At 33.9% G+C, this 26,229-nt stretch overlaps 1 protein-coding gene across 2 annotated transcripts in view; it reads right to left on the reverse strand.

Moving 5' to 3' along the window:
• Window positions 1-15,496: 15,496 nt before the first annotated feature.
• Window positions 15,497-26,229, reverse strand: part of LOC109101972 (dedicator of cytokinesis protein 2) — a 92,836-nt gene continuing 82,103 nt past the window's right edge. For both annotated transcript variants that reach the window (XM_042769863.1, XM_042769862.1), the window contains exons 36-51: window positions 24,536-24,646; window positions 24,341-24,430; window positions 23,328-23,432; window positions 23,086-23,227; window positions 22,889-22,970; window positions 22,667-22,751; window positions 21,353-21,439; window positions 19,835-20,011; window positions 19,670-19,753; window positions 19,421-19,558; window positions 19,206-19,324; window positions 18,071-18,161; window positions 17,853-17,951; window positions 16,544-16,643; window positions 16,307-16,455; window positions 15,497-16,113 (exon numbers count right to left, since the gene is read on the reverse strand). In XM_042769863.1, coding sequence (XP_042625797.1) covers window positions 16,045-16,113; window positions 16,307-16,455; window positions 16,544-16,643; window positions 17,853-17,951; window positions 18,071-18,161; window positions 19,206-19,324; window positions 19,421-19,558; window positions 19,670-19,753; window positions 19,835-20,011; window positions 21,353-21,439; window positions 22,667-22,751; window positions 22,889-22,970; window positions 23,086-23,227; window positions 23,328-23,432; window positions 24,341-24,430; window positions 24,536-24,646 — 1,728 coding nt within the window. In that variant the 3' untranslated portion in view covers window positions 15,497-16,044. The remainder of the gene's footprint in view (window positions 16,114-16,306; window positions 16,456-16,543; window positions 16,644-17,852; window positions 17,952-18,070; window positions 18,162-19,205; window positions 19,325-19,420; window positions 19,559-19,669; window positions 19,754-19,834; window positions 20,012-21,352; window positions 21,440-22,666; window positions 22,752-22,888; window positions 22,971-23,085; window positions 23,228-23,327; window positions 23,433-24,340; window positions 24,431-24,535; window positions 24,647-26,229) is intronic.

A 26,229-nucleotide genomic window follows, 5' to 3' on the forward strand; every position in this document is an offset into this window, starting at 1 on the left:
AGTGAGGAAATTACTGTCTGGATATCCTGTACAGGCCTGTTAAACCATCAGTCACACACACACACATTTCAGCAAGATGACAATCAGCGATATTACAGCGTGTTTCAGGTCATATGGCACACATTTGACCTTGTGATTATTTGAGTCTTTGTCTGCTGTGGTTTCTGTACATGTTTTTCAACCAGGACTAAGGACAGGTCATTCAATCTCAGGTAGAGTCTAAAGCCTGTTGGATTGAGCAGAGGTCAGAGGTCAGACAGAAAGAAATAAAGAGAGAAACCTTGAGGATGTCACAGTCTGGAGGCTGAAGACGGAGAGGAACATTTTACAGATCACTCACGCTATGTCCAAGCATCAATAATTCAGTCAACGCAATACATTTGAATGCTTCCATGTAAATATTAAAGGGGACCTTGGATGCAAAATCCACCTTTACATGGTGTTTGCATATAAATGTGTCTTAGCAGTGTGTGGACACAACCACTCCACAATGATAAAAACCCATTCGCTTCATTTTTTTAATCCCCCAAAAATCTCAATTATCAAGCCATTTTGATTTTCTCAGCAATATGATGTCATACTGCACAGGCCCCGCCCATGCCAGCTTACGGACTGTCCCGTATTAGCATATTTCCACCCTCAGCCAGTTTTACCAAAGTCCCTTAAAGACAAGTCATTTCACTCTGCGGCCATCTTTGAATCGTCTCTCAGGCGTGCAAGTGACAAGGTTTTGACGAGGTAAAAAGGGTGTTGTTTACACGACCACTGAGGAATTTTAAGTATTCAAAGTATGCTGCAGACGTTTAGGAAGACCCTGAAGAATCATACCAACTTGTGGAAAATGGGCATCTGATATCCGCTTTAATAAATTTATAAATATGTAAGTCATTTCTGGCCTAATCAGTCACTACCACAGGAAGCAATAAATTAATGGACATTTTGTCATCATATACGATCAGATATAATCCTATGACAAAAGTAAGGAACAAATCGAAATTTCAAAAGGCAGAAACTGGGGTGCAAATGTTCTTATGTGAATTTTTGTGCTCATATACTAGTAATTAAAATAATCTAACATTGATTATGAAAATGTACAGATGAATAGGTAATCACAAAAATCATAAAACAATAAAATTTATTTATAATAATAATATCATATAAAAAAACACACTCACAAAATATATAAATATATATATATATTATATATATATATATATATATATATATATATATATATATATATATATATATATCTATATATATATAGTTTTTATATTTTCCCTTTTAATTTTAGTTTAATTTTGTATTTTCCATTTAATTTTAGTTTAATTTAAATTTAGTTTTGGCATTTTCATTATTTTTAATGTCTATATAGTTTTTCATTTTCATTTTCATTTTTATTTCAGTTTTAGATTTAGTTATTTCAGTACATCAAGTATAATTAAATGATAAAATGAAAATTAAAAAATTACAATGATAAATAGGCTGATTTTATATAATATTATTATAAATATTTTTAATTTCAGTTCACATTTGTTTAATTAAATTTTATTTTAGTATTTATAATTAATAATATGAATGTGTTTTCAAGATTTTATTTTTAATTTCACTTAAAATAGTTAACTACAATAACCCTGATTATATAGAAATGTGTATATTGATCGTCAACACGCCTCTCTGAATCAACAACTCGGATTCATTTACACAGAACTCAAAGAACACAAACACAATTTCTAGCAATTGTTAATGCTAACCTAAATATATAGCACAATAAACAAATATAAATCATATTTAAAATTTTTGACCAAAATAAAAAGTCATTTTTGTGCTTATCCTTAAAATTAATAAATGACTGGCATACTTATTAATTTGTCTAATCTTTCCTTTTGTAAATTTTCCATACAGGGACAATTTAATATCAATAAAGCAGAATTATAGCCTTCATATTCAGGTGATTAGTTTGCAGGAGTAAAAGAAATTACATTTTAAGTGTAAATTGATTTTATACCTTTTATACCGCATTTTTACATTTATAAGGCAATTGTTTTTTTAACATAATTAAATGTATGCATCATCTTTTGTGTCAATTCATAAATTTAATCAATAAATTCAAATACTAAGACAACATAGGGCTGTTACCAATCAAATGGAATCCATATCAACAAAATTTGTGTTTGCAATGCAGAGGTGGCACAGAATCTGCATCTGATGAGGGTTTTAGATGCATTTACAGGATGTTTATGCAGGACATGGAGGCAGTTAACCTGCAGTTACAAATGTATAAATAATGTTTTGACGTAAAAAAAAAAAAAAAACATCATGAGGCATTCATTCAACTGATTCGTTCAAAAGGTTGACTGATTCAGTAACGACTGAATCATGTGTTGTTCAGAGATGCAAAACAGTTCTGCTGTGGCTTTGTTTGGAGCTATTTTCGTTGTCGAAATACAGCAAAAACAAGAATTGCTGTGTCTAAAATGTAAGTCACTTAAGATTAACTTTTGTTTTATTCAACTCTTCATCAAATCAATATCACATTTGCAATCGTGCTGATATTTGAAGGAAAAACGTTAACCTTTGTGTGATATTGACTGCTATTATATTGACTGATATTAGATTGATATTATATAAATATAGAAGACATACCAAAGTCATACGGGTGCATTTTTGCCCCCTTATCTTGAATTTTGGGGGAATTCTAAATGTAAGTGTGCATAGTCTAAACATCTTGTGTATATGTGCACTCTCTGGGTGTGTTTTTGTTTGGTTTCTGTGATATACTCGATAATGTCAAATTGCATATTGTTTGAATAATGATTACAATATCACTGTAGACAATATATGTCACACACCCCTAAATACTACTCTAAAGGTACTCAAGATTACCATGAGATTGGCAGAAATTGTGTGTTATGTATCCTTTATTAAGACAAAAGCATGCATAATGCGTGTGTAATGCACTGAATGATGAACAGCTGTTTGATTTGGGAGGATGAGGTGAGCTGAGAGCTCTTTCATTAGGAAAGTTTAAAGACTATTTAATTGAAGAGTGATTAATTATAACCACACTATATTAAATGTCTTGCATGTAAGAAAACAGAATTGTGTGCTCTATTAAGTCCCATATTTTATTGTCTTACACTCAAAATACATGAGAGCACTTCTCTATTGCATTTTTATACAAAAGTAACAATATTAAAAAATTACATATTATTGTTGTACTTTTTTGTGTACATGGAATGGTTTCATTTTTTGATGGATCTGTTGCTGTTATTTATAATCTCTAATACTCAAAGCACTTTGAACTGTGAATCTGTTCATTTTAAAAAAAATCCATGTACAGTTACAGTTCTCTTGTGTAAGGAATTTTTTAGTTAAATAATTTTTTATAACAGATGAAGTGAAGTCATATGTCAATCAAAGTGTTCAAACAAAATTAGCACTTATTTACACATCCATAGCTGCTGAGTGTGTAGACCTGGACAAACTACATGTGCCAAAAACATGAAAGCACACAACACACAATGCAAGAATTAATGACATAAAATAAAATAATCTCTTTTTTAATTAACTATTTTAGCGAAGTGCTAAAATACATTACTAATGGAATCAAAATCCAAAATTAACTGAATTTACTTAAAAAGTGGTAGGAGGAAGCATTTGCTGAATTAAGCATGCAGTCATTGCAGAATGCATATCACATATAACTTAAAAATAGCATGCAGTATTCATTATGCTAGTATGTAATTAAAATTCAGTTCATTAACTGTGTGTGTGTGTGTGTGTTTAAGCTGAGAAAAAGAGAGAGAAAAAAGAAAAAAAAACAATTAAATGTTCTTTGACTTTGTGTAGTTCACACAAACACATTCATCATTTGTAATTACCTGTCTAATTCCTGGAGGGAATGCAGTGAGAATCTATTACTGCATAAAGAGCTGGAGACATTTACAACAGAGCTGAGAAGACACTTTCAAGAGCCACTTCATCCTCAGATCAAACATCAGTTAATGTGATGTTGAACTAACTACTCGAACTTGTCATGACCCACATCAGCAGAGACACGCGTGTGGAACCATAAACACTTTTATCACCAAACGGTCTTTGACTGAACACAAATCAGCAGTATGAGGATGTTATTTTGCATTATGAATTATATACGCACACATCAGGATGTTTCTGATCAATCAATCTTAGACAGCTAAAATTATTCCAAATATTGTGCGCGCACACACACACACACACACACACACACACACACACACACACACACACACACATACACACACACACACACATATATACATATATACTACTATAAGTAAAAGCTGATTTCTCTATTCATGACAACTTATATATATATATATATATTTAGTACGATGACCTCTTATATATCAAAAGCTCAAGTAAAAGCTGATTTCTCTATTCATGACAACTTTAAAAATGAGTCTCTTCGTGTATTTCTGGTAATCTGTCATGGACACTACCAAACCTAATGGACAAGTAAAAACATTATATCTACTTCATGTACTGACAAAAAGGGTGTAGATATGCAGAACAACTTTTGCAAGGTTGATTTACATATTTGCATGTGATTTGCATATAATTAACAAATGTGTTCCAGGTGTTTGCTGCCACAGAGAATCACATTTTCTCTGTGACTATAAAACTTTGGCTGCATCCCAATTCACACTCTCTTTCCTAAGTAGTACATGAGATTAGGATTAAATCAACTAAGAAAGCATGCATTGAAAATAATACAGTACAGTCAGATGGTGCTCTGGTGCTCTAAATTAATACTTTTTTTTTTTTTTAGCAAGAACACATTAATTTGATCAAAATTGACAGTAAAGACATCTATAGTGTTACAAAACGCTGCTCTCTTGAACTTTCTATTCATCAAAAAACAAAAAACAAAAAAAAAAAAACAGAAAAAAAGTAATTTTAAACTATAGTATCACAATTTTACTGTAATGCAATTTTTAATCAAATAAACAAAGTCTTGGTGCTTTGTGCTTGGTGCTTTGTCAAACAAACAAATAAATAAATACTCTCATCCAATCCCAAATTTGGATTATGTAGGATTATCAGGTGTACAAGGAGTCTAAAAATTAAGACTAGGATTAAAAAAAAAATAAGCAATGGATTATCAAAAGAAAAAGGAAAGAAAGAAAGCTTTTTTATTACAAAATAAAATTCTAAAAAAAATTAAAAAAAAAAAAAAAAAAATCTGCATTGAAAATATGTTTAACTACACCTTTAAACATAAATTAAACATCCTTAAATATTGTCAACTTGAAAAGTGATTAATTTTCTTATTTACTCAAGTGTATTTTTCACCTTTTATTGGTGAAGGATAAAGTATATTTGATTGCAAAGCTGTACTGAATTGGGATGCACATTTTTAATGGCAGTATGTCCACATTGTTTCAAATACTGTGACATTTAACTTGTACAATTTAAACTCAATCTGCACCCAAAATGGCAGTGAACTGAACTTCACTTTGAAAAGAAGAAAGAGTGAAGTGGTGTTCTTTCTCATATTCCTCATTTGTGGCATATTTTGAGGATGTCAAAAGTCACAGGATGGATGGACGACAGCTGTCCAGAGAATAATTACTTTCTGTAACACATTTTCACACTTTGACACTCGTCTTCTATTCTCTATGCTTTCTATTACCCTGCACACACACACACACACACACACACACACACACACACACACACACACACACACACACACACACACAGAGAGAGAGACACAGACACAGACACACACTGCTGTCAGTATCCCCTCATCATCTCTGTCCCTTGCAACTGTGTTGGTCTTTAGTTATTCATATGTTCACTGTAATAGTGCCTGTCTCATTTTCCTTTGTTTCTTCATCATTCTCTTTCTCTGTCCTTCTCTTTGGTAGAGATTAGTAGTTGATTAGTAATTTGTTCCCACTAATGGTTTAATTCTTGTTACAAGACGATGCCATTAAATATCAAGATTCCTTGAGAAGCGATGATCTCTGATTAGACCAACATTCTTTCTCTCTCTCTCTCTCTCTCTCTCTCTCTCTCTCTCTCTCGCTAAATCAACAGCAACTATGTAAGCTTGTTTCTTGCATTTGTTTGCAAAGTATAGTCTATAACAAAGTTTTTAATTCGTTAGAACTTGATTTATGAATAGAATAATTTTCACATCAGTTAAGACAGGCCCTTCTTATGATGGAAGTACTGAATTTTCCAGCTGAGAAGGAGGGGTTGTGGAGATATACCACAAACTAAATATAACACTTACGTGTACTACTGACATTTTAAACATACGTTTAAGTGTAATTTTCTATTGAAGTGAGCGTCTCAAGATAACATGGGCGTGGTTTGTGAACCCTGTTACCATCATGTTAAAATTGCACTTAAACTGCGTTGAATACATTAGTACATGTATATTGAGGAAAAAGCACAGTGTGGATGTATCAACATTTATTAAGAACATTAAGCATATTTTCTTTGCAGCTTCACAGTTTGCATCTGACGACTCTGCTAGAAAGTGAAGTAAAATAGTTAACCTTGATAGCACACGTACATCACGGAGACGTCTATCTGAATTTACATCTTGCAAGAGTGTTTGCTTATCTGTAATATGTCTATAGGATGTTTCCTATCAGATGTCAAATAGACGTTTATTAGATGTCTTTAAGATGTTTATGATTTAGAATGTATGTAAAACTGACATCTTAAAGATGTCTATCAGATATTTGTACACAGCAGATGCTTTCCAGATCAAGCTATCTTTAACAGACATCTTGCAGATGTATGTGTGCTATCTGGGAAATTCACTTTCAATGCACAAATGTCAGTTCCGCTTGTAAGTGGAGAACTAGAATAAGTCAAACTTTTCTCAAAACTTTTGTGCAGACAACAATCTGGGCAGGGTTTCCCAATAACGATGGATCTTAGCCCTTAAGAGTGCTCTTTACGTACGAGGTTACGAACGCTCGCAGCAATTCCATGGGCATTTCCCAAAAATGCACTTAACATGAACGTGCGAGAATGCGTTCTACGTGCTACTCGAGAGTCGCTGTCCATTTGTCAAGTGCTGAAATATTACCTTATAGAATTGTATCCTTGAACCTAATAGTCATCACTTGGATTAGAAAACAAATAACTTTCAAAAAGATTAAATTAATGTTCTTCTGGAGGAGGTAGAGCAAAAAAAGGTGTAATTTTCAGCAGGTTTAAAGATTTAAACAACATATAAATAAGGAAAAACAAAACATATGGGAGGGCTTTGCTATAAAATTAACTGCAACCAGGGGTGTTAAGAGATCAGGGAAGAAGGTCCGCAAGAAGTGGCAGGATTTTGCAAGCCTGGCAAAAAGGACGGACACTGCAGAGGATGGCCATTAAAATAAAACGGGTAGTTGGACCAATGACTTTCCCCTTCTCACAGCAGAGGAAGAAAAGGCCTTGTCAATACTTAATATGGCATTTGTGCTGGTATCGACCTCCATGGAGGAGTAGGGATGTCTCAAAATGAGCCTGAGTCAGGTCCTTCATGCTCAGATCAGCTACAACTATCAACCTCCAACTCCTACAAACAAAAACAACACACTCAGACCTCAGCCTTCATCTTCAGTTGTCCAGACTGCAGCCACAACACCTCAGCAGTTTGAGAATGTCTGTGGTTGTAGTCAGGACTTAGTGCAGCTGGAGAGATGTCTTGAAAATCATTAAACAATGTCTTAAAGAAGCTAATAAGAGGAACAACAATTTTGTTCCTCAAAAAGGCCTAGCTGGTTTTAGAGGAGAAGAGAGGAGAGTTGCACTGAAGTAGAGGAGGCTTGCAAAGCCCTCCACTTCTATGCAAATTATCTTGCCAGAACAGTCAGGTAATATGATTTTTTATGGTGATTCATTAAGTTTCTATTATTTCTAGTGCAATGTGAAACGTTTTCTATATGTAGTTATTTCTTTATGTAGTTGGGGAAGTCGTGGCCTAATGGTTAGACAGTTTGACTCCTAACCCTAAGGTTGTGGGTTCGAGTCTCGGGCCGGCAATACCACAACTTACTGTAAGTGCTCTTGAGCAAGGCACTGAACCCACAACTGCTCCCCAGGCGCTGCAGCATAAATGGCTGTTCACGGTGTGTGTGTGTTCACTGCTGTGTGTGTGCACTTTGAATGGGTTAAATGCAGAGCACGAATTCTGAGAATGGGTTACCATACTTGGCTGTATGTCATGTCACTTTATTTCTAGTCCCATTGTACAATGTCTTTTGCAGGTCCTGGGGAACTCAATCAATAACTCAAATAAATAAAACTATGTTGATTAGATGTTTTTGATGTCCATGTGTTTATTGAACCATAACAACCCATAAAATACCATAAGAAATACTATAAGAATTCTAATTATTCCATCCAGGTGTTTCTGAAGGAAATGACTAACGGCTGATGGTGATTTTCAAACATAAGCATGTAAGTTTATATATGATTAATATATAAATTGTATATTAAGGGTGATGGTAGCACAAATATATGTACTTGATCTAGCCAATACATTTCTACAGGTACAGACAAAAAAAAAAAAAAAAGAAGTTCAAATGCATAATCATCACCATCACATTTATACATAATACATAATATATATATATTAATTTTATATTTTTATTCTTTTACTTTTTAATTATTAATTATTTAAATTCAAATAAACAACTAAACAACAACAGCAAAAAAATAAATAAAAATAAAAATAAGGATAAGCGCAATCAAAACCTTATAGTGTAATCATATTGTGCTTGAATAAAGTTAAAGGTGCAATCTGCCAGTTGTCCTGCAGGTGAAAAACAGACCGTTATACTAAGATCAGTCATACAATCGCTTTTACAATCACTTTTAGAAATGCATCGATGATTTTTAAGTGATACTTAAGTTACAATTTTTTTGGAAAACAGACCGTTATACTAAGATCAGTCATACAATCGCTTTTACGATCTTATTAGGTTTACAATGCTTTTGAGAAATGCAGCCCTGGATTAATCTCTTAATGATTACCTTCATGTCACTGTTTTGTGTGTGAGTGAGTGTTTTGAAGGGGCAGGTCTGGAATAGTTGCTAAGGAAACTAATTAAACTGTTTACCTCTTCTAATACTAAACCAAAATGAAATCCTATGTGAATTCCTTTTTTTAAAAGAGAGAGAGAGAGAGAGAGAGAGAGAGAGAGAGAGAGAGAGAGAGAGCAGGACCCACATGTAAGTTTGTACTGGTTCACAGTGTGCGTCTTTTCTGTATGCATAAAATACTGGAATGATTTGTAAAATTGGTTATTTTTGCAAAAATATACATAAAATATTAGACTGCATGGAAAATACTGTATCCCAGAATGTAATGCACTTGGTTTTAGATTTCAAGTGCATTTTATGTAATAAGTCATGTGAGGATGTAGAATACAAAAGAGTGACATTTTATTTTTTGCATACTGTTTCACATGCTTTTTATGGAGAAAAAAAAAGCAGGTAGTAGACACTGTGCAGTAAACAGTAAACATTATGCCAGTGTAACGGAGGCCAGCTGGTAGGTGCTGTGCAGGTAAATCTCACTCCCCTGGTCCCCACTAGGGGCTTGGTCTTTAGCCCTTCTTGTTAGTGCACCTGCCTCCCATGATGGTGACCCTTGTTCGAGTCCTGCTTGGAGCAGGTGTTAGTAGGGGTTACATTGGTGCCGTGACCCGGATGGGAGTGAGTTTAGGGGGGTGAGTGTCACACCACTATTCTCAGTTTTTCCTATAGGTGTTATGCATAGCAATGGATTATTACCTTGCTACATACTGAATACACATATACTGTAGTGATCAAATCATTCAAAATCACGGCTGATGTTACTTCGGGTTCATTTGGCACAATGGAAATGGAAAGCCAAGCAGATTGCATTGTGGAATACACCTCTGGTTGTATGCTGCACATTTTGGCAAACGTAACAGGTCATCTGATTAGACAATGCATTCAGAAAACCTGCATACTGTGTACATACATATACTCTGCAGAAGCAGGCAGGGTAATAATGATAGTATGCTGGTGTGAATGTAACCACACAAACACCAGAATGAACTCTTTTTCTCTTCTCTTCTGCCACAGTGCGACAGCATTAGGACACTAAACGATTCACCTGGTCATTATGACATCACTGATGTCTGACTCCGCCCAGAGCCTCTGTCCGGCACTGTTGCCATGGGAGACAGAGCCAGCAGCGATTGTCCAATCAGATGTCTGGAGCAGGATTAGAGAAGAGAACACACAGATATTTCCACCTCAACTTTAAAGAGTTTCATCAAGCAGGAAATTAATCTGAACACATTAGTAAACATTCTGACTAAAAGAAACAGAGTTAAACTGCAGGACGAACACAAAGCCAGCTGAGATTAGTGTCAGGCTGCAGTGAGTGTGTGTGTGTGAGATTTATGAGCGTCTGAGTGTGTGTTTGTGCCTCTGACAGAATCTAATTGCAGAAAAACACCAGACAGCCCAGCAATAGCAAACAATAATCAGAAAACAGAGATCTGACAGACTGGACAAACAACAGGCCTGTGCGTGTGATTCAGGTTTTGAATTGTAAGGATCAAATGTCCACACAATGATGGTAAAACCTAAAATAAAATGTAGAAAAGAAAAACAAATTAAGGAAAAAGAGCCTTTATATATATATATATATATAATATATATATATATAATATATATATATATATATATATATATATATATAAGGCAATCTTCTTGATTAAATTGTGGGGACTAATGGTAAAACCTTAAATCAGCTGCATTGCAGGAAGCAAGGAAAACAGCTTAATGAAATGTAGAATAAAATTTAACAAATAAAAATTTATACAAATAAAATCTCTCTGTGAATGAAAAAAGCAGAAACTTTTGTGTTTAAGTTAAAGGATTACAGAAATATCATTAACTCATTTGTATAAAACAAAACCAGTCTAAGGTCTCCACAGAGAGAGAAAAGCAAACCTTTATCTGAAAGTAAACACATGCATATGCAAATGCGTTGATGTAAAGAGGGCTTGTGTATGTGTGTGTGTGCGTGTGCGTGTGCAATTAGAGCCAGTAAGACATCACTGATTAGAGCTCATTAGATTACTACACAACCACACTGAATACAACAGGACACACGTCACACACACACTTTAAATGTAGGGCTGTGCAAAAAATCGAATACGATTTTCATGCGCATCTCTTCAGTAAAGACGCTCCTGTAATTAGTAGTATATCTCCAGCACGTGTGTTAAGATCAGGGTTGCCAGGTCTATCAAAACCAAATCTGCCCAGTTGCTTCTCAGAAACTAGTCCAAAAACTAGCCCATCGCGTTTTCCAGGAGGTTCCCCGATAAAAATTGCCATACCGGGGTTAAAATATACGTTTTTGGCAGGGTATGCCCTGGTAATATTCACACATTTATGGGCATATAATATCACGTTACACACGTATGAGATAACGCTTCAAACCGCAGACATGAAAAAACAACCGCAGACTGGCAACACGGTAAATTCAGGATGGAGCGGCAGTTTACTACACAGAGCCGTAGTCTAACCGACAAGCGAGCAGTTTTTTTTTAAATCGCTTTCATAAATCGACAAAGAATCGCCTAAATGCGATTTTTGAAATCGAACACATGTGTAGTCTGTACTGTCAGTGAATTACGGCTCTGTGTAGTACAATGCCAACCAGTGTTGCCACAGTCTTAGGTTTTGTTTTTGACTGTCTGGGGGAGTTGAAGAACGAACCCCAATACCTCTGCTAACGTGATTATTAGCCCCTACCCTCTATTTTACTGAAACAGACATCAGTGCAGGCCTTTGAGAACTAACTCAAGTCAATCGGAAAACCTGGCTGATAAGGCATATAAAAAAGGCCTTTGAGAACTAACTCAAGTCAATCGGAAAACCTGGCTGATAAGGCATATAAAAAGTCCAAATTTATAATCTATGTCCTACATAAGTTTGGGTATAATACTCTGGTGTTAGATCCTGCTCACAAAATTGCAGAATCGCAAAATGTAATGATCTAACGTGGTCCAAGTTTATAACAACTTTTCACAGTTTCCTTGACACTCAAGTGCTGTTAAGTGAAAGTACATCCAAGGTTAATAGTCCAATAGAGATTCTCGTGCTGCTGTTAGTCATTAAATGTGATTATCTTTTATAAGTCAGTGGACAGATGCTCAGATCTGATTTTCTTTCTGAGGGAGCATACAAAAACCGGTTTGAGGTGGTAAAACTATGGTGAATTATGCTCTATCATAATTAAATTCTTCAATTACACTTTGTTGGAATCTCTTCCAAAAAACTGTCTTGCATAACAGAGTGTGTACTGTCTCACATCAAAACTCTTCCACACCAATTAATAAACAGTACAATAGACACAATAAAATAATATAAAAACATAAACATCTACAGTGCATTAGTGTAGTCCTTTCTATTTTCCAGATCCCAGAGGCCTACTTAGAACCCCAATTCTGATGTATTTATTTCACAGACTGATAAACAAAGGACTTAGGTAATCGGTTCAGTCTAGCATATGCAACTCTAAGCCTTCTGTTTGATGGCAAAAATGGATATTCCTCATACAAAATGTGAAAAGGGTCGGACATAATTTTTCCTGACCCTTAATGTGAAACAACAGAAGTACATTTTAATATCAACAACTTAAGTAAAATCTAAAGAACTAAAAGTGGTCATGTAATTGCTCAGATATGGAAACAAGAAACAAAATGACTTTGTCAGGCTTGGGAATCAATTTTTTTTTTTTTTTTATAGAAATGGTCTGCTTCAGAGACAAGAAATGCATTATTTATTATGTATTCTGATGTGTGAATTAAAATATGACAGTTAAAGCAAATGATTTTGGCTGCTGTTTCCAAGATAATATCAGCATACAGAAGAGGACGACACAGTAAGTACATTTTTTTTTTTTTTTTTTTTAATTTAACAATGTTTTCAACAGTTTTGGCGGAGGAAAAAGCGTTGATCATTGGTAATGGTATTCTTGAGAAGTTCAGAGGATAGACTTAACTAAGTATTAACTTAAATGTCCTTGCAGGTGGTGATGAATCCAGTGAGCTGAGCAGGTGACAGAAGATGACCAGTAAGTATTCTAGGTGAGGAGCGAGGTAAGTGGATGCACAGATGAGAACAACAAAGGTAAGTATTATCAGCTCAACGTAGTAAGTTCCAGTCACAACCCATATTGGAAAAAGCAAAAGACTAAAGTCCTAAGCAAAGATGAAACCAGACAATACCCACATAGCAAAAAATAGTTTGGCTCAGTGATAGTTGCCAGAACTCGGGCCACATACACCCAGTGTTGCCAACTAATTTTCAGGGGAAGTTGCTAAAGAAAGGTCGATTTGTCGCTAAAAGTTGCTAAATGACGTTGGGATGCACAACTCAAATTGCCATCAAATCTCAGCAAAAAAAAAAAAAAAAAAAAACAAATCAAATCAAAAAAAAAAAAAAAAAAAAAAAAAAAAATTATATATATATTATATATATATATATATATATATATATATATATATATAATTTAATGTTAATTTAGATTTGTTCGTAAACTAAAAAAAAAATTCAGAATACACTATTACATTAAATATTGAACTATTTTTAAACAACACTGAATTATTGAAAACTTGCACATTTTTGAACATTACAATTGAAGTATTTATTAGCTAGTAAACATTCTAAACAATTCTAGTTTTAAGCAGTGTATTAGTAGTTATTATGCTACACTCTGTAAGAAAAGTCTTTAAAAATAGGGCACAACCTACTGTTAATTCACAGATATTCACAGGTTTGTTTGTTTTTACCTGCATTTTAAATAACGCATTGTATTTTGTGTTTTTGGGTTACAGGGTTACATCAGACAATGGATAATGTCCTGGAAAATTACTAGTACCTTTTCCATTTTTCGAGATATTTTTTTACAGTGTACTAGCTGATCAAGTCGTAGGTACAAGATACTAACAAGGTGTATCATGAATGAACAATTATTAAATTATTACTATCAAATTGAACAATTGCAACTAGCAGCTAACTTAAAATTCATGTGATGTGTGTACTGCTAGGCATCTATGGTTTCATCGTTTTGTGTAATTTAGATGGGAAATGAGTGCCTTTTTATTGTACGAGTCACTTATCAAAAGTTGCTAAAAGTTGCCAAATAAATTTTTAAAATATCTAAATTTGTTGCTAGGTGCTTTTTGAAGAAAAACTTGCTAGGGCAGTCTGAAAAGTTGCAAAAAAAATCAACAAAATTTCAAAATCATAAACAACATACAACACACATAACACACAAAAATCAACGAAAATAATGACAACAAAACCATCCAAAGGCAAAGCGCAAAATTGGACTACAAAAATGTTAAAAATTGAGTTAAGACCTAAAATGGGCTTTGTGACATCTATTCTTTCTTGTTGTGACAAAGTCTCCTGGTTCAATTTTGTCCCGTTTCAGAGAAACGAGAGTGTCAAAATTGCAGTAACTACAAAATCCAAGCTAATACCTAGGCAAACGTAGGCCTAAGTGATCTTGCTGCGCTCTAGCTTTGTTTTGCTTTGACACCGCAGATACAGCCGGGGCAGCCGCAACACTCACGCAGAACCAACAAGCCAACAAGCGATCCTGCCATGCCTTAAATGCAATTTATTTCCATTAGAAAAAAAATGGCTTATAAAATGTAAATGAATCTGAACTCGCAAACACACACAGTAACATTAATCATCACAGTTCACACAGGACATGTTCTGGCATTCAAAAGCAACAAGAAAAAATGCAGCCAAATACACATGCCATGAGGTGCGAAGTTCAAGAGTTTTTAACTTGACACACAATATCAGAAACGTGGCACTTGTGCTGTGAAATGTTAAAAACACTTAGATGTGAGACAATGGCCAAAGTGTAAAAAAAATCATCCCAAATCTACTGGCAGACTGACAAACCTAACTTAATGCATTTCTGTGGGCTGTATGTTACTGATAGACTGATGATAAAAAAACTAAATATTGACTTCTTCAAACCCTTTTCATAACATCTATTCACAGCTTTCATCTGCAACCACAGCTACACTGACAACCAAATAATCTGTTTAAAATCAGATTCATGGCTCAGTCAGCCTGAAAAGAATTCATGTAAACACTTTAATCAATCCGAATGGAATTCTGATCAGATTGAAAGGCATGATGTACAGTAGTCTTGAAATATTCTCTGAAGAAAAAAAAAAAAAATCATGTAAATGCTTGAATCTCTTTTTGAAATCAGATTCATTTGCAAAGTGTTTATTTACATTGGCTACGTTTTTTTCATCATACAAACATCATTTAAGTCTCATATCTAAAGAACTGGTCAGTGGATGAAACTGAACATTGACCAAATATTTGCAAAAAAGCTCTTCTGTATATGCCAGCTTTCTTTTTAGATGTATCATCAAGAAAGAAAGAAAAAAAAAAGCATTCCTGAGGTCTTTGAATAATCTTTATTAGGAACTTTTCTCAGCTGTGTTTATTTCAAATACTGATACACCTGATTATTTGTAATATGCTGTGATGATTTAAAAATAATTTAGGCTTGAATCATAACCACATGTTATTGTTTATGCTTTTTGTTCTCTTGTTGCACCAATGAACTTTCTAAATCACTGAAAGGGTCAATTCCAGTGTTTTGTATTCACTAGTTTAGATCATAATCTCAACCTCAAATAGATAAACATGACTGAATTTAACGTGAAAGGAATAAAAATACTGAATGATGTCTGCAGCCTTTGTGTATGTATTTATAATAAGGATAAAATTACATGATTGTAAATGAGTTTAAGGCTGGGACAGACTGTTTAAAACACTGACTTAATTTCATTAGAGTTTGTTTTAAAACACATTCAATGAAATCAAGGCACAGCTCTGTTATGATCAGCCTTTAAGAGCTTTATCATTTCTGTTAGTAACAGATTCAAGTTAAGAGTGGTAGAAAAATGAACAGCCAAAACATTCAAAAATACAGAGACAGATTTAAAAGTGAGTGGATGCACCATCAGACGGTTCAGATGATGTTTTTGCTTCATCAGGTTTGGAGCTTAGCTGAAAAACACACATATTCACACTTGAATAAAGGTAATGATATAACGTATATAATGTACATGTGCTGCATGATAAGAAACCACAATATTTCAGACCAGGACACATACGAAATCAGTCACAGTAACAGTTCAAAGTGTATTATCCCAGAATTCCCAGTGGTTGTGGTTTGTTAAATCTCTGTCGAGTGTGTTACCTTGGATTTAAAGAGCAGGTTTATGACTCCTTTGGAGCGACGGTCACTGGTGCGGTCAGATGGGAAACACACTGAGGCGCTTTTACTGTCACGCTTGGACCGCGCTGACTCCACCTCCTCACTCCCATTGGCTACTGACAGAGCCAGACCTGAGGACAGTGTGGGAAATGAGCTGTCTGTTGATATGGACTACTTCCTGTTCTGTTGTAGAGAATCAAGCGTTTGTGAATGTTGTACCTGCAATAGTGGGCAGAGATCTGGAGTTGACGAGGCCGCTTCTGCTCTCAATCGGCTCTGACAGATTCGTGTCACTGCGAAACTCCTGCTTCTTGGAAAGCTAGAGAGAGACAGAGAGATAAGTTCATTATAGTATCATTACAGTCACTATGGAATAAAAACACGAACAGGTTAATAACGAAGGACCAAACCTGCAGAAACAATAAATCAAAGGGATACTCCACCCCAAAATTAAAATTTGGTCATTAATGACTTACTCTCATGTTGTTCTAAACCCATAAAAGCTTTGTTCGTCGTCAGAACACAATTTAAGATATTTTGGATGAAAACTGGGAGTCTTATGACGGTCCCAACAGGGACCAGGGACGCGCCACAAGGATACGTTTTCTACGTATATTTACGCTTTGATTTGAAAGAAATCCTTGTGGCGCGGCTGACACAGAAGAGTGTTAGCTGCCTGCGTACAGCTCAGATTCGGCAAAATGGTGCTACGCTGATGTGGAGAGACACAGAGGAGACAAATTGTTGAATAAAGTTGTTATTTTTGTCTTATTCGCATACAAAAAGTATTCTTGTCGCTTCATGACGTTATGGTTGAATCACTGATGGCAGATGGACTATTCTGACGATGCTTTTCATACTTTTATGGACCTTGATACTGTTATTTATTTGGCAGTCTATGGGACAGTCACAGGCCTCCCGGTTTTCATCCAAAATATCTTAAATTGTGTTCCGGAGACGAATGGAGCTTTTACGGGTTTAGAACGACATGGGGGTAAGTGATTAATGACAAAATTTAAATTTTGGGGTGGAGTATCCTTTTAATTAACTCAATGTGTCTGAGTCGATTTTATTAAATAAAATTAATGAAATAAATTAATTATTACAATATTAAGATATTTGACTAAAATTCGCATGAATTTGTATATTTTACTTGCTGTAACTGATCATTATTTTTAAAAATATTTAAAATATTTACCGCGCCGTGACATATTTTAATTGGTCCTGCGGTGTGATACATTAACTTTTGAAGTACAAATATTCCATGTAGTGTCTTAATTAATACGAGTTCATAAACTCTGCATTACAAAATAGTAAGTAAAATGCTATTTAAAAACACACCGCAGGGCGGGTCAACTATTCAACTGTTCATTTCCACAATAATTTATTGTTGTTTTACTTCTGCATTTATTCTTAGATGTATTTATTTTTTTCTGCAAATATTGAACTTTTATTGATTTATTCCTATATTTATGTATTTCTGTAGTTTTGCCCTACACACATCTATCTTGTATTTGCTTTGTCTCACCCGTTTGTCGAGGGTGCTGCTCCGCTCTTTCTCCTCGCTGATGAAGATCATACTGCCACGACTGGGTTTCTTCTTCTTCTTGGATTTTCTCAGTTTCACCTGGAAGAACAGAGAGAGAGTCACCTCAGCATGACTATGTCATCATGGAGAGCTGCAATCATTGGTGTATTTGTGTGACTGGACAAAACATGTCACAGCAATATCTTCATCATCCTCACCTCCACTTCAACACCACTCTCATCCATCACACTGACACTCCCACTGGAACGAGGGAAGATGGACGGAGAGAGAGGAATGTCCAGAGATATGCTACAGACAGACACAGAGACACGGGTTATGTTTGGAATAGAGTACACTCTGTACACTACTTACTACTTTTAAAAAATATTATGCAAAACAGAACACATTATGCAATGAAAAGCAATTCAAACAGTATTATGCTACATTGTTGTCACATGACCTTGCCACACCGAATATATATCTCAGAAATAAAACAAATATTAATAAAATAATAAAACAATATATTAATAATAAAATGATTGAAATATAAAGATGAAAACAAATAATAAAAACAAACCAATGTATTACTATCAAAAACTATTAATAACAAATAATAAAAGTATTAAAATGTAAATGTTAAAACAAATATTAACAAAATATTAATAACAAATCAAACTGTATTTTAATAACAAATATTAATACATTTATTAAAAACATAAATCTTAAAATAAATATGAATAAAAATATATTTCTATATTTCTAAAATGTCAAACGCAATAATATAAAAACAATATAATAATAATAAATAAAATTATTTAAATAGAAATATTAAAACAACAAATTCTAAAACAAAAGTATATATATAAATATTAATAAATGTAATAATTAAATTTAAAATGCATTTAAATTTAAATTAATGTAAAATATAAATATTATAACAAATATTAACAAAACTAAATCATATTAATTAAACTTAAAATATAAGTATTAAAACTAATATTCATAAACATACAACTACACTACAAATATTAATAAAATAATTGAAATATAAATATTACACAAAAATAATAAAACAAAACAATGTTTATAAATATTAATAAAACAAATAAAACCATATATTAATAACAATTATTAATAAAATAATTAAATTATAAATATTTCAAACAAATATTGTCTTTTATATATTTTTATAAAAGAATGCAAAATAAAACAACATAAAATAATATAAAATAAAAAAATCGTATTGACACTTTGCATACAGAAAATCTTTATACTGTGTACAGCATCCACATCATCACATAAACTGCAGGAATAATCATAGCATGTTCTAGATACACATGTGGGCGTGGTCACCTATCCGGGTGTGTCTTAGTGGGCGTTCCACATTCAGATCCAGCCAATGAGCAGATAGACTGTCGAACCGAGCGCAGCATAGAGCGTGGCCGAGTGGATCGTCTCTCATCCATATCCGGCTACAAAAGAGGGAAAAAAAATCAGGATGCAGAATGCTGACTCCTTTTCCTCCCACTTCCTTCTTTCTCTTCCTGCTTTCTGACTTTCATCCTTACCAGGTCTCTCACTCCGTACTCCTTCTCCACCTTCTTCTTCAGCTGTTTGAAACACTCCTCCATGCGTTCATGGAAAGGTCGAAGGTCATCAGTCACCCTTTTTCCATGCAGACTGATTCCTCTGCCCAACAACGGGATCTACAGAAGACAAACAACAGTTTAAACAGGTTAACCGTCTGTCCAAACCAGACATGACTCAACAAGTTTTCTAGCATCAGTGCCACAAACAAATGTTCCAATGTTTCTGACCTGCCATGCGATGAGGTCTTTGAGTCTCATGAGTTTGTCTCTGTCATCAGGATGTTCTTGCATGTATTCATCCGTGAAGAACGCCTGGAGAAAGACACACACACACACACACATCAGCATCTGTTCTCAGCACTTCTCTCTGTTTTCTCACCGTGTCTCTCTGACCTTCTCGTATTTGGCGAAGCCACCCATGACGGCGGGATCCACGATGCCGTTGAGCAGCATGGAGAGGGGGTTTATGGGTAAAGTGTCTTCACACTGGTACTGGTTGATCATGGTGAGGATTTTCTCATTGGTTTGTCCCATCGTCTCGATGGCGTTCTCCAGCGGACTCACCGTCGTCTGACAGAGAAATATTCACAAATTATTACATCATAAACATATCTGCTCATCAATGCAAATCAGTCAATCGAAAAATATGATGAAATACAATGATAATGAAATGGATATATAAGTATGTTCAACTTTTTCCACATACATACAGTGGGCCTTATTTTAACGATCTAAGAGCATGGTCTAAAGCACACGGTGCAGGTGCAATTAGGGCAATTCCGAAAACACTTTTGCTAGTATAACGACAGGAAAAATGGTCAGTGCTCCCTGCGCATGGTCTAAAAGGGTTGTCCCTATTCTCTTAATGAGTAATGGGTGTGTTTTGGGGCATAAAGTGCAAAAACCAATCAGAGTCTCATCTCCCATTCCCTTTAAGAGTGAGTTGGGCTCGCGCCGTGGCGGATTCGTACAGACTGAACGCATCTCCAGAGAGCAAACGGATCTGCTCATGCACGAGCAAATAGTTAGGCTAATTCTGATACCTGCAATGACTATCCATTATGACATTTTTATATTTATGTAGCCTACACAATAATATTCTTTTACACTGTAATCCTTTAATTTGTAATATTTGGCATGTTTGTGTGCTGCTGCACGTCCCTGTGTGTAATAAGCAAAGTGAACTTGCATTGTGGACCTGCCCAGAAGCACATTTTCTACTAACGCGCTCTTTAAATAACAAGAAAAATATTGTGCCATTGACTTTAGATCAGGTTTGAGTTGGTCTATAGCGCAGTCTATTTTCAGTTCCTCAAAATAGCAATGCGCCAACAATGCGCCTGAACACTCCTCTTTTTTAGACCAGTACGCCCATGGGTGCAAAATGGGAACAAATGCATTTGCTTTTTAAACAATGCGTTGCAGGACTGGAAAATGAGAACTGCGTCAGGTGTATGATAGGGCCCAGTATGTATACAATATTTCCTATAAAGCAAATGTCAACTGCTTGGTTGTTTATATTGTTGCAAAATGTAGTCCAGCAGTGATCTGTTAAATGTGACTATAAATTAAGATATTATAAACATTAACATCTTGATTCTCTGTAATGCTGGTTTAAAACAATGTGTATTGTGGAAAGTGCTATATAAATCATTTTGGATTGACATACTACTCATACTATTTTTTTACAGCATGTAAATTATGCACATAATGCAAATTTTCTCTAAAATTAAAAAAAATCTATACGATTATAGAAACAAAAGTAGTATAAAAATATATTCAAAATCTATAAAAATATAAAAAACTGTTTTATGTTTACTGTTATGTATATGTATATGTATAGACTGCACAGTACGCAGTACACAAGTATTTCAAAGTATTTCAGAGTGATTGACAGGGACGGAGACTCACGTGGGTCATGCTAGTGGCCTCAAACCAGCGCAGGATTCCTGGTAGTTTGTAAGCGGTTAAGAATGTGGTGCGCTCAATCCACATGGACTGAAGAGAGAGAAAAAAGTGAGAAGACAGTCAACTTTAAGGAGAACAGTGTCCATAAATGAGTGAGTTTGTGTGTGGTATTATTTTAATGCATTTGTATAGGCAAAACACTATTCAACCTGACCAGAAAACGTTGATGTCCATTGTTTTTTTGTTTATTTTTTTCTAAAATACAGTCACATATTTTTTGCTTTCTGGTGCTTGAAAACTGAAGTGTGACTGATCACTAAAAGATATGGTCAAATATATCCACCTGCTGTTTAAACTGCACACTACATAATGTCATTATTTAATCGCCATAGTTTTTGTCTCCTTCCTGTCTTTCTTGGCTCCTTCATGATCCCAATGATGCATAAATGATCAGCTGTTTTCCTTCAACATACTGTAGATGTATGAGTGTTTATGTGACAGCTTCAGTGTAATTTAAATAAAGCTAATGCATTTTAGATGGAAAACGTTAACTTCAAAAAAAAAAAAAAAAAAAAAAAAAAAAAAAAAAGGAAATCCTGAAATAATGGAAATCAGACACATTGCATTGGCAACAAACTATAAATAATTTGAAGATGAAGTACTAAAATTACTAAAACTAAAAATGACAAGCATGTAACATTTCTAATACTAAAAAAAAAAAAAAAAAAAAAAGATAAAAAGATAAAATATGAATAAATGTTATAATAATACTAAAATTACACTGGACAGATTTATTCAATACTTTCAGCCACTTGTATATGTGGAATACTGTAATTAGCTTTGGAATATAATTAGTTAAATTACATTTTCTTTGAAGCAAGAAGCTATTTAGTCATGTTTAATGTGTTTTAAATGAGTCTATGCTGCAATAAATCATTTAAATAAAATCCAACAATTCTCCTTGATCTATAAATGTCTCCACACACCCAAAAACCACAAACTGGGTAATTTACCTAGTCTTATTTTGAGCTTATTTGATCAGAACACACTGCTTGTTTTACTAGTGAGAACATTTTTTTGAGCTTTGGTTGTGTGATTCTAAATACTTGCTGGTACTGACATTAAATAAAGAGCCAGAATGATCAAGTTGAAAATGTATCGCAAAAGGCTTTTCCAATTAAATGTGTAAATCTGTAAAGTATTTCTGTACATCTGGAGGTCACAGACAGTGAAAAGGCATCTTTAGGATGTAATTATTCTAATTAGCTTTATGAACAGTAGAGATCGTTGAGAAATTAATGTTGTGTTGTGACTCACAGCAAACTCGTTATCAGGATCCACTTTCCCTCTCCTTATGGGTCTGGAGTACTGGAACCGCTGAACGTAGTTTGACTTGTAGAAACTACAGAATCACCAGAAAGAAGCAAGAGAAGAAAAGAAGAGAAAGAGTTTACAGCATCAGACCATGACACACGGCTACAGATTCACACGTGTTGAAGGTGAACAGATGAACGTGGTTTGTGTTTTCTGTAGACTGACTTGATAATCTGATCAGGCACTGGTTTGTTCTTCAGACGCGGCGGGATCTCAAGAACCGGCTGGACTGTAAAACACTGGATATCTGATCCAGATCCGGTTAAGAACAACAGACCGACCATATATATTTAAATATATGAAAGTATGTGTCTCTAAAATAAAAGTGAAATCATATAATACACAGTCTATGTGATGGATACACTGCATGTTGGAGTTTTTAATGTCGTCTCCAGGCATTGTGGTGATGTTGAGTCTCACAGCGCTGGGAAACTGACTCATCAGCTGACTCTGGAAATCTTCCCTGCGCTCGTACTCCTTCCCACGGTGAATGAAAACCTTATTCTATTGAAATCAAATATAACAAAACATCACAATCTAGATTACATTACATATCTGTTAGCACAGTTCCAGCATTAGCTGAGGATAATAAACACATGCGGACCCTGAGGAACTGAGGGAAGCCAGAGCCGTAATATCCCACAGCGAAGTAGTCCGGCTTGGGCCGCAGGATCTTCATAATGCTCTCATAAAACTTGGCCTGCTGGTTCTGCAAAAGGAATTAACTGATGAAATAAACGAAGGGAAAAATTGCTAAAAAGCTAAAAGCTAAAAGCCCAAAATAATGCTAGAAGACCTTTAAAATATGGACAGTTTAGTGTGTGTAAGTAAAATAAAAGTGATATGATAGATATGATATGATATGATATGATATGATATGATATGATATGATATGATATGATATGATATATGTTATGATATTTATGATCATATATATAATGATATATGATATATATTTTCAAAAGTGTAAAGAATTAAAAGAAAACTAAAAAAATACATAAGTAAACAGAACAAAATTATATAATATAATATAATCTAATAAATATAATATAATATAATATAATAGAATATAATATAATATAATATAATATAATATAATCTAATATTTGCATAATGCTGAAAAATTCCAAGAAACTAAAATGACTGACTATTGACTATAAAAAATAAAGAATATATAATATAATATAATATAATATAATATAATATAATATAATATAATATAATATAATATAATATAATATAATATAATATAGATAATTAATATTTGCAAAACGGTGGAAAATTCCAAGAAATTAAAATTACTGAATAATATAACAAAATAAAATAAAAATATATATAATATGTGCAAAATTGCATAAAATAAAAGAACTAAATAAAAAAAATAATACATAATAATATAATATAAAATAAAATAAAATAAAATAAAATTAAAAAATAAAAAAAAAAAAAAAATATAAAAAAATATAAAAAAAAATAAAAAAAAAAAATATTATATAATATAATATAATATAATATAATATAAAAAGAGCAAAACCTTTATAGAAAACTTAAGATAAGAAAAAAATAAGAAAAAATAAGAAAAATAATTTGAAATTAGGAAAGTTTATTGTGCATTACCAGTTTTTGTCCAAGCAGCTCGTAATCAAAGACCTCCATCTCGAACTGATCTGCTAACTCCTTACACAGAGTGATGGCCTCCTCCCACATCTGACACGCAAAAATCATGTTCACACACATACATTCATGAGGTCAGTCTTCAACATCCAGTCACGTCTATCAAATATTAAACAGTCAATGTGAAGATGAGCTGACCTTTCCCTTATCAAAGTAGCTGATGATGGTGTCGTAGAGCGATTCTTTGAGCTGCCGCTGGGACTGAAGCGTCTGATAGTCCAGCTGAAGGGTGCACTGCTCCTCTGACCACTACAAACACATAGCATTATTATTATATTATCTAACAGTCTAAACAAGATTATCGCATGCCCTTAAGACAATATAGCTGGTTCTTGGCTATGAAAAAGTGTCAGGTGATGCTCAATGAGATGATTAATTAATCAAACTAACAATGAAGGAACTGTAGTGCAATACGCATCTCATTATTAGATAAACAGGGTTAACATGGATTGGAAACATGAAATGTAAACAGGAAGTGATGTCAGGATTATAGTTTACTAAAACTAAAACTATAACCATAAAAACCACCAATTTTCATTACTGAAATAAAATAGATTTAAAAAATAATAATATACTGTAATATAGCATAATATATTATAAAAACTTTTACAATTTTATCTCAGCTAGTTGCCATTTCTCACTTTTTGTGTAGTTTTGGTTAAAGTGCTAAAATTAATAAAACTACATCTAGTAAATACAATTTAGAAAAAAAAAATACAGACATAATTAAAAGAAAACAAAATCTAACAAAAATCACACACACACACACACACACACACACACACACACACACACACACACAAACAAAAGAAAAAAAACACAAAACAAAATAAATAAAATAAAAACAAAAAATAAAAAAAAAAATAAAAATATAAAAACAAAAACACACACACACACACACACACACACAAACTCAACTAAATGATTAAACGTTTAACTAAAATTCAAATTAAAACTGGAGATATAAAAATAAAATTGAATTCAGAATATTAACAAAAACGAACTAAAATAACACTGTCACAGTCATCAGTGGGGCTGAATGAATCACGACAGGTTTGTTTGACAGGAAATAAAGTGAGAGGCTGAACTGAAGTGGTTTCTATTGGGAGGAGAGGCTGTGTGTAAAAACTGAACATTACAAATATCATATATGGATTGTGTTGTGTTCATCAGAGAGAAAAAAAAACACACAGCAGGGTAAAATGCTTTATAAATCTGCTGGCCGCGCCGCAGAAATGTCATAAATTGAACCAGGAGGCTTTATCTGCTGGCGGCTCGTCAGGGACAACAGTAAATCAGACAGGGAAGATGTCTGTCTCTAGTGAACCAATCAAAACATCTCTATGCTATACGTGACCTTGTGTCAGAGGTGAGTGAGTGTGTGTGTGTGTGTGTGTGTGTGTGTGTGTGTGTGTTTGTGTGTTTGTGTGTGTGTGTGTGTGTGTGTGTGTGTGTGTGTGTGTGTGTGTGTGTGTGTGTGCGTGCGTGTGTGTGTGTGTAAGGTTTAACCTACAATGTGAGGTCCAAATGTCCCCTCAAAGACAGTAAAACTTGAAATCAGCCACAACTGGACGTAACTTCCTGTTTACATGTCATGATTCCAATCTATAATAAACCTATTTATCTATTATTGAGATGCACATTGTACATAAATTCCTTGAAAATTAATTCTCCATAAGGACAAAGATAAATGATCACACCAAAATAATATTTTAATGAATATATAAAAATGCAAAAATGTTTCTGTGAGGATTAAGTTATGTGGATGAAAATATAATTAGCTCAGCAGAAAATAACAGAAGTCTTCATGAAGATACAAAACTAAATGTGTT

The sequence above is a fragment of the Cyprinus carpio genome, chromosome A14, assembly GCF_018340385.1.
Source record: "Cyprinus carpio isolate SPL01 chromosome A14, ASM1834038v1, whole genome shotgun sequence".
In the NCBI taxonomy this organism is placed as follows: domain Eukaryota; kingdom Metazoa; phylum Chordata; class Actinopteri; order Cypriniformes; family Cyprinidae; genus Cyprinus; species Cyprinus carpio.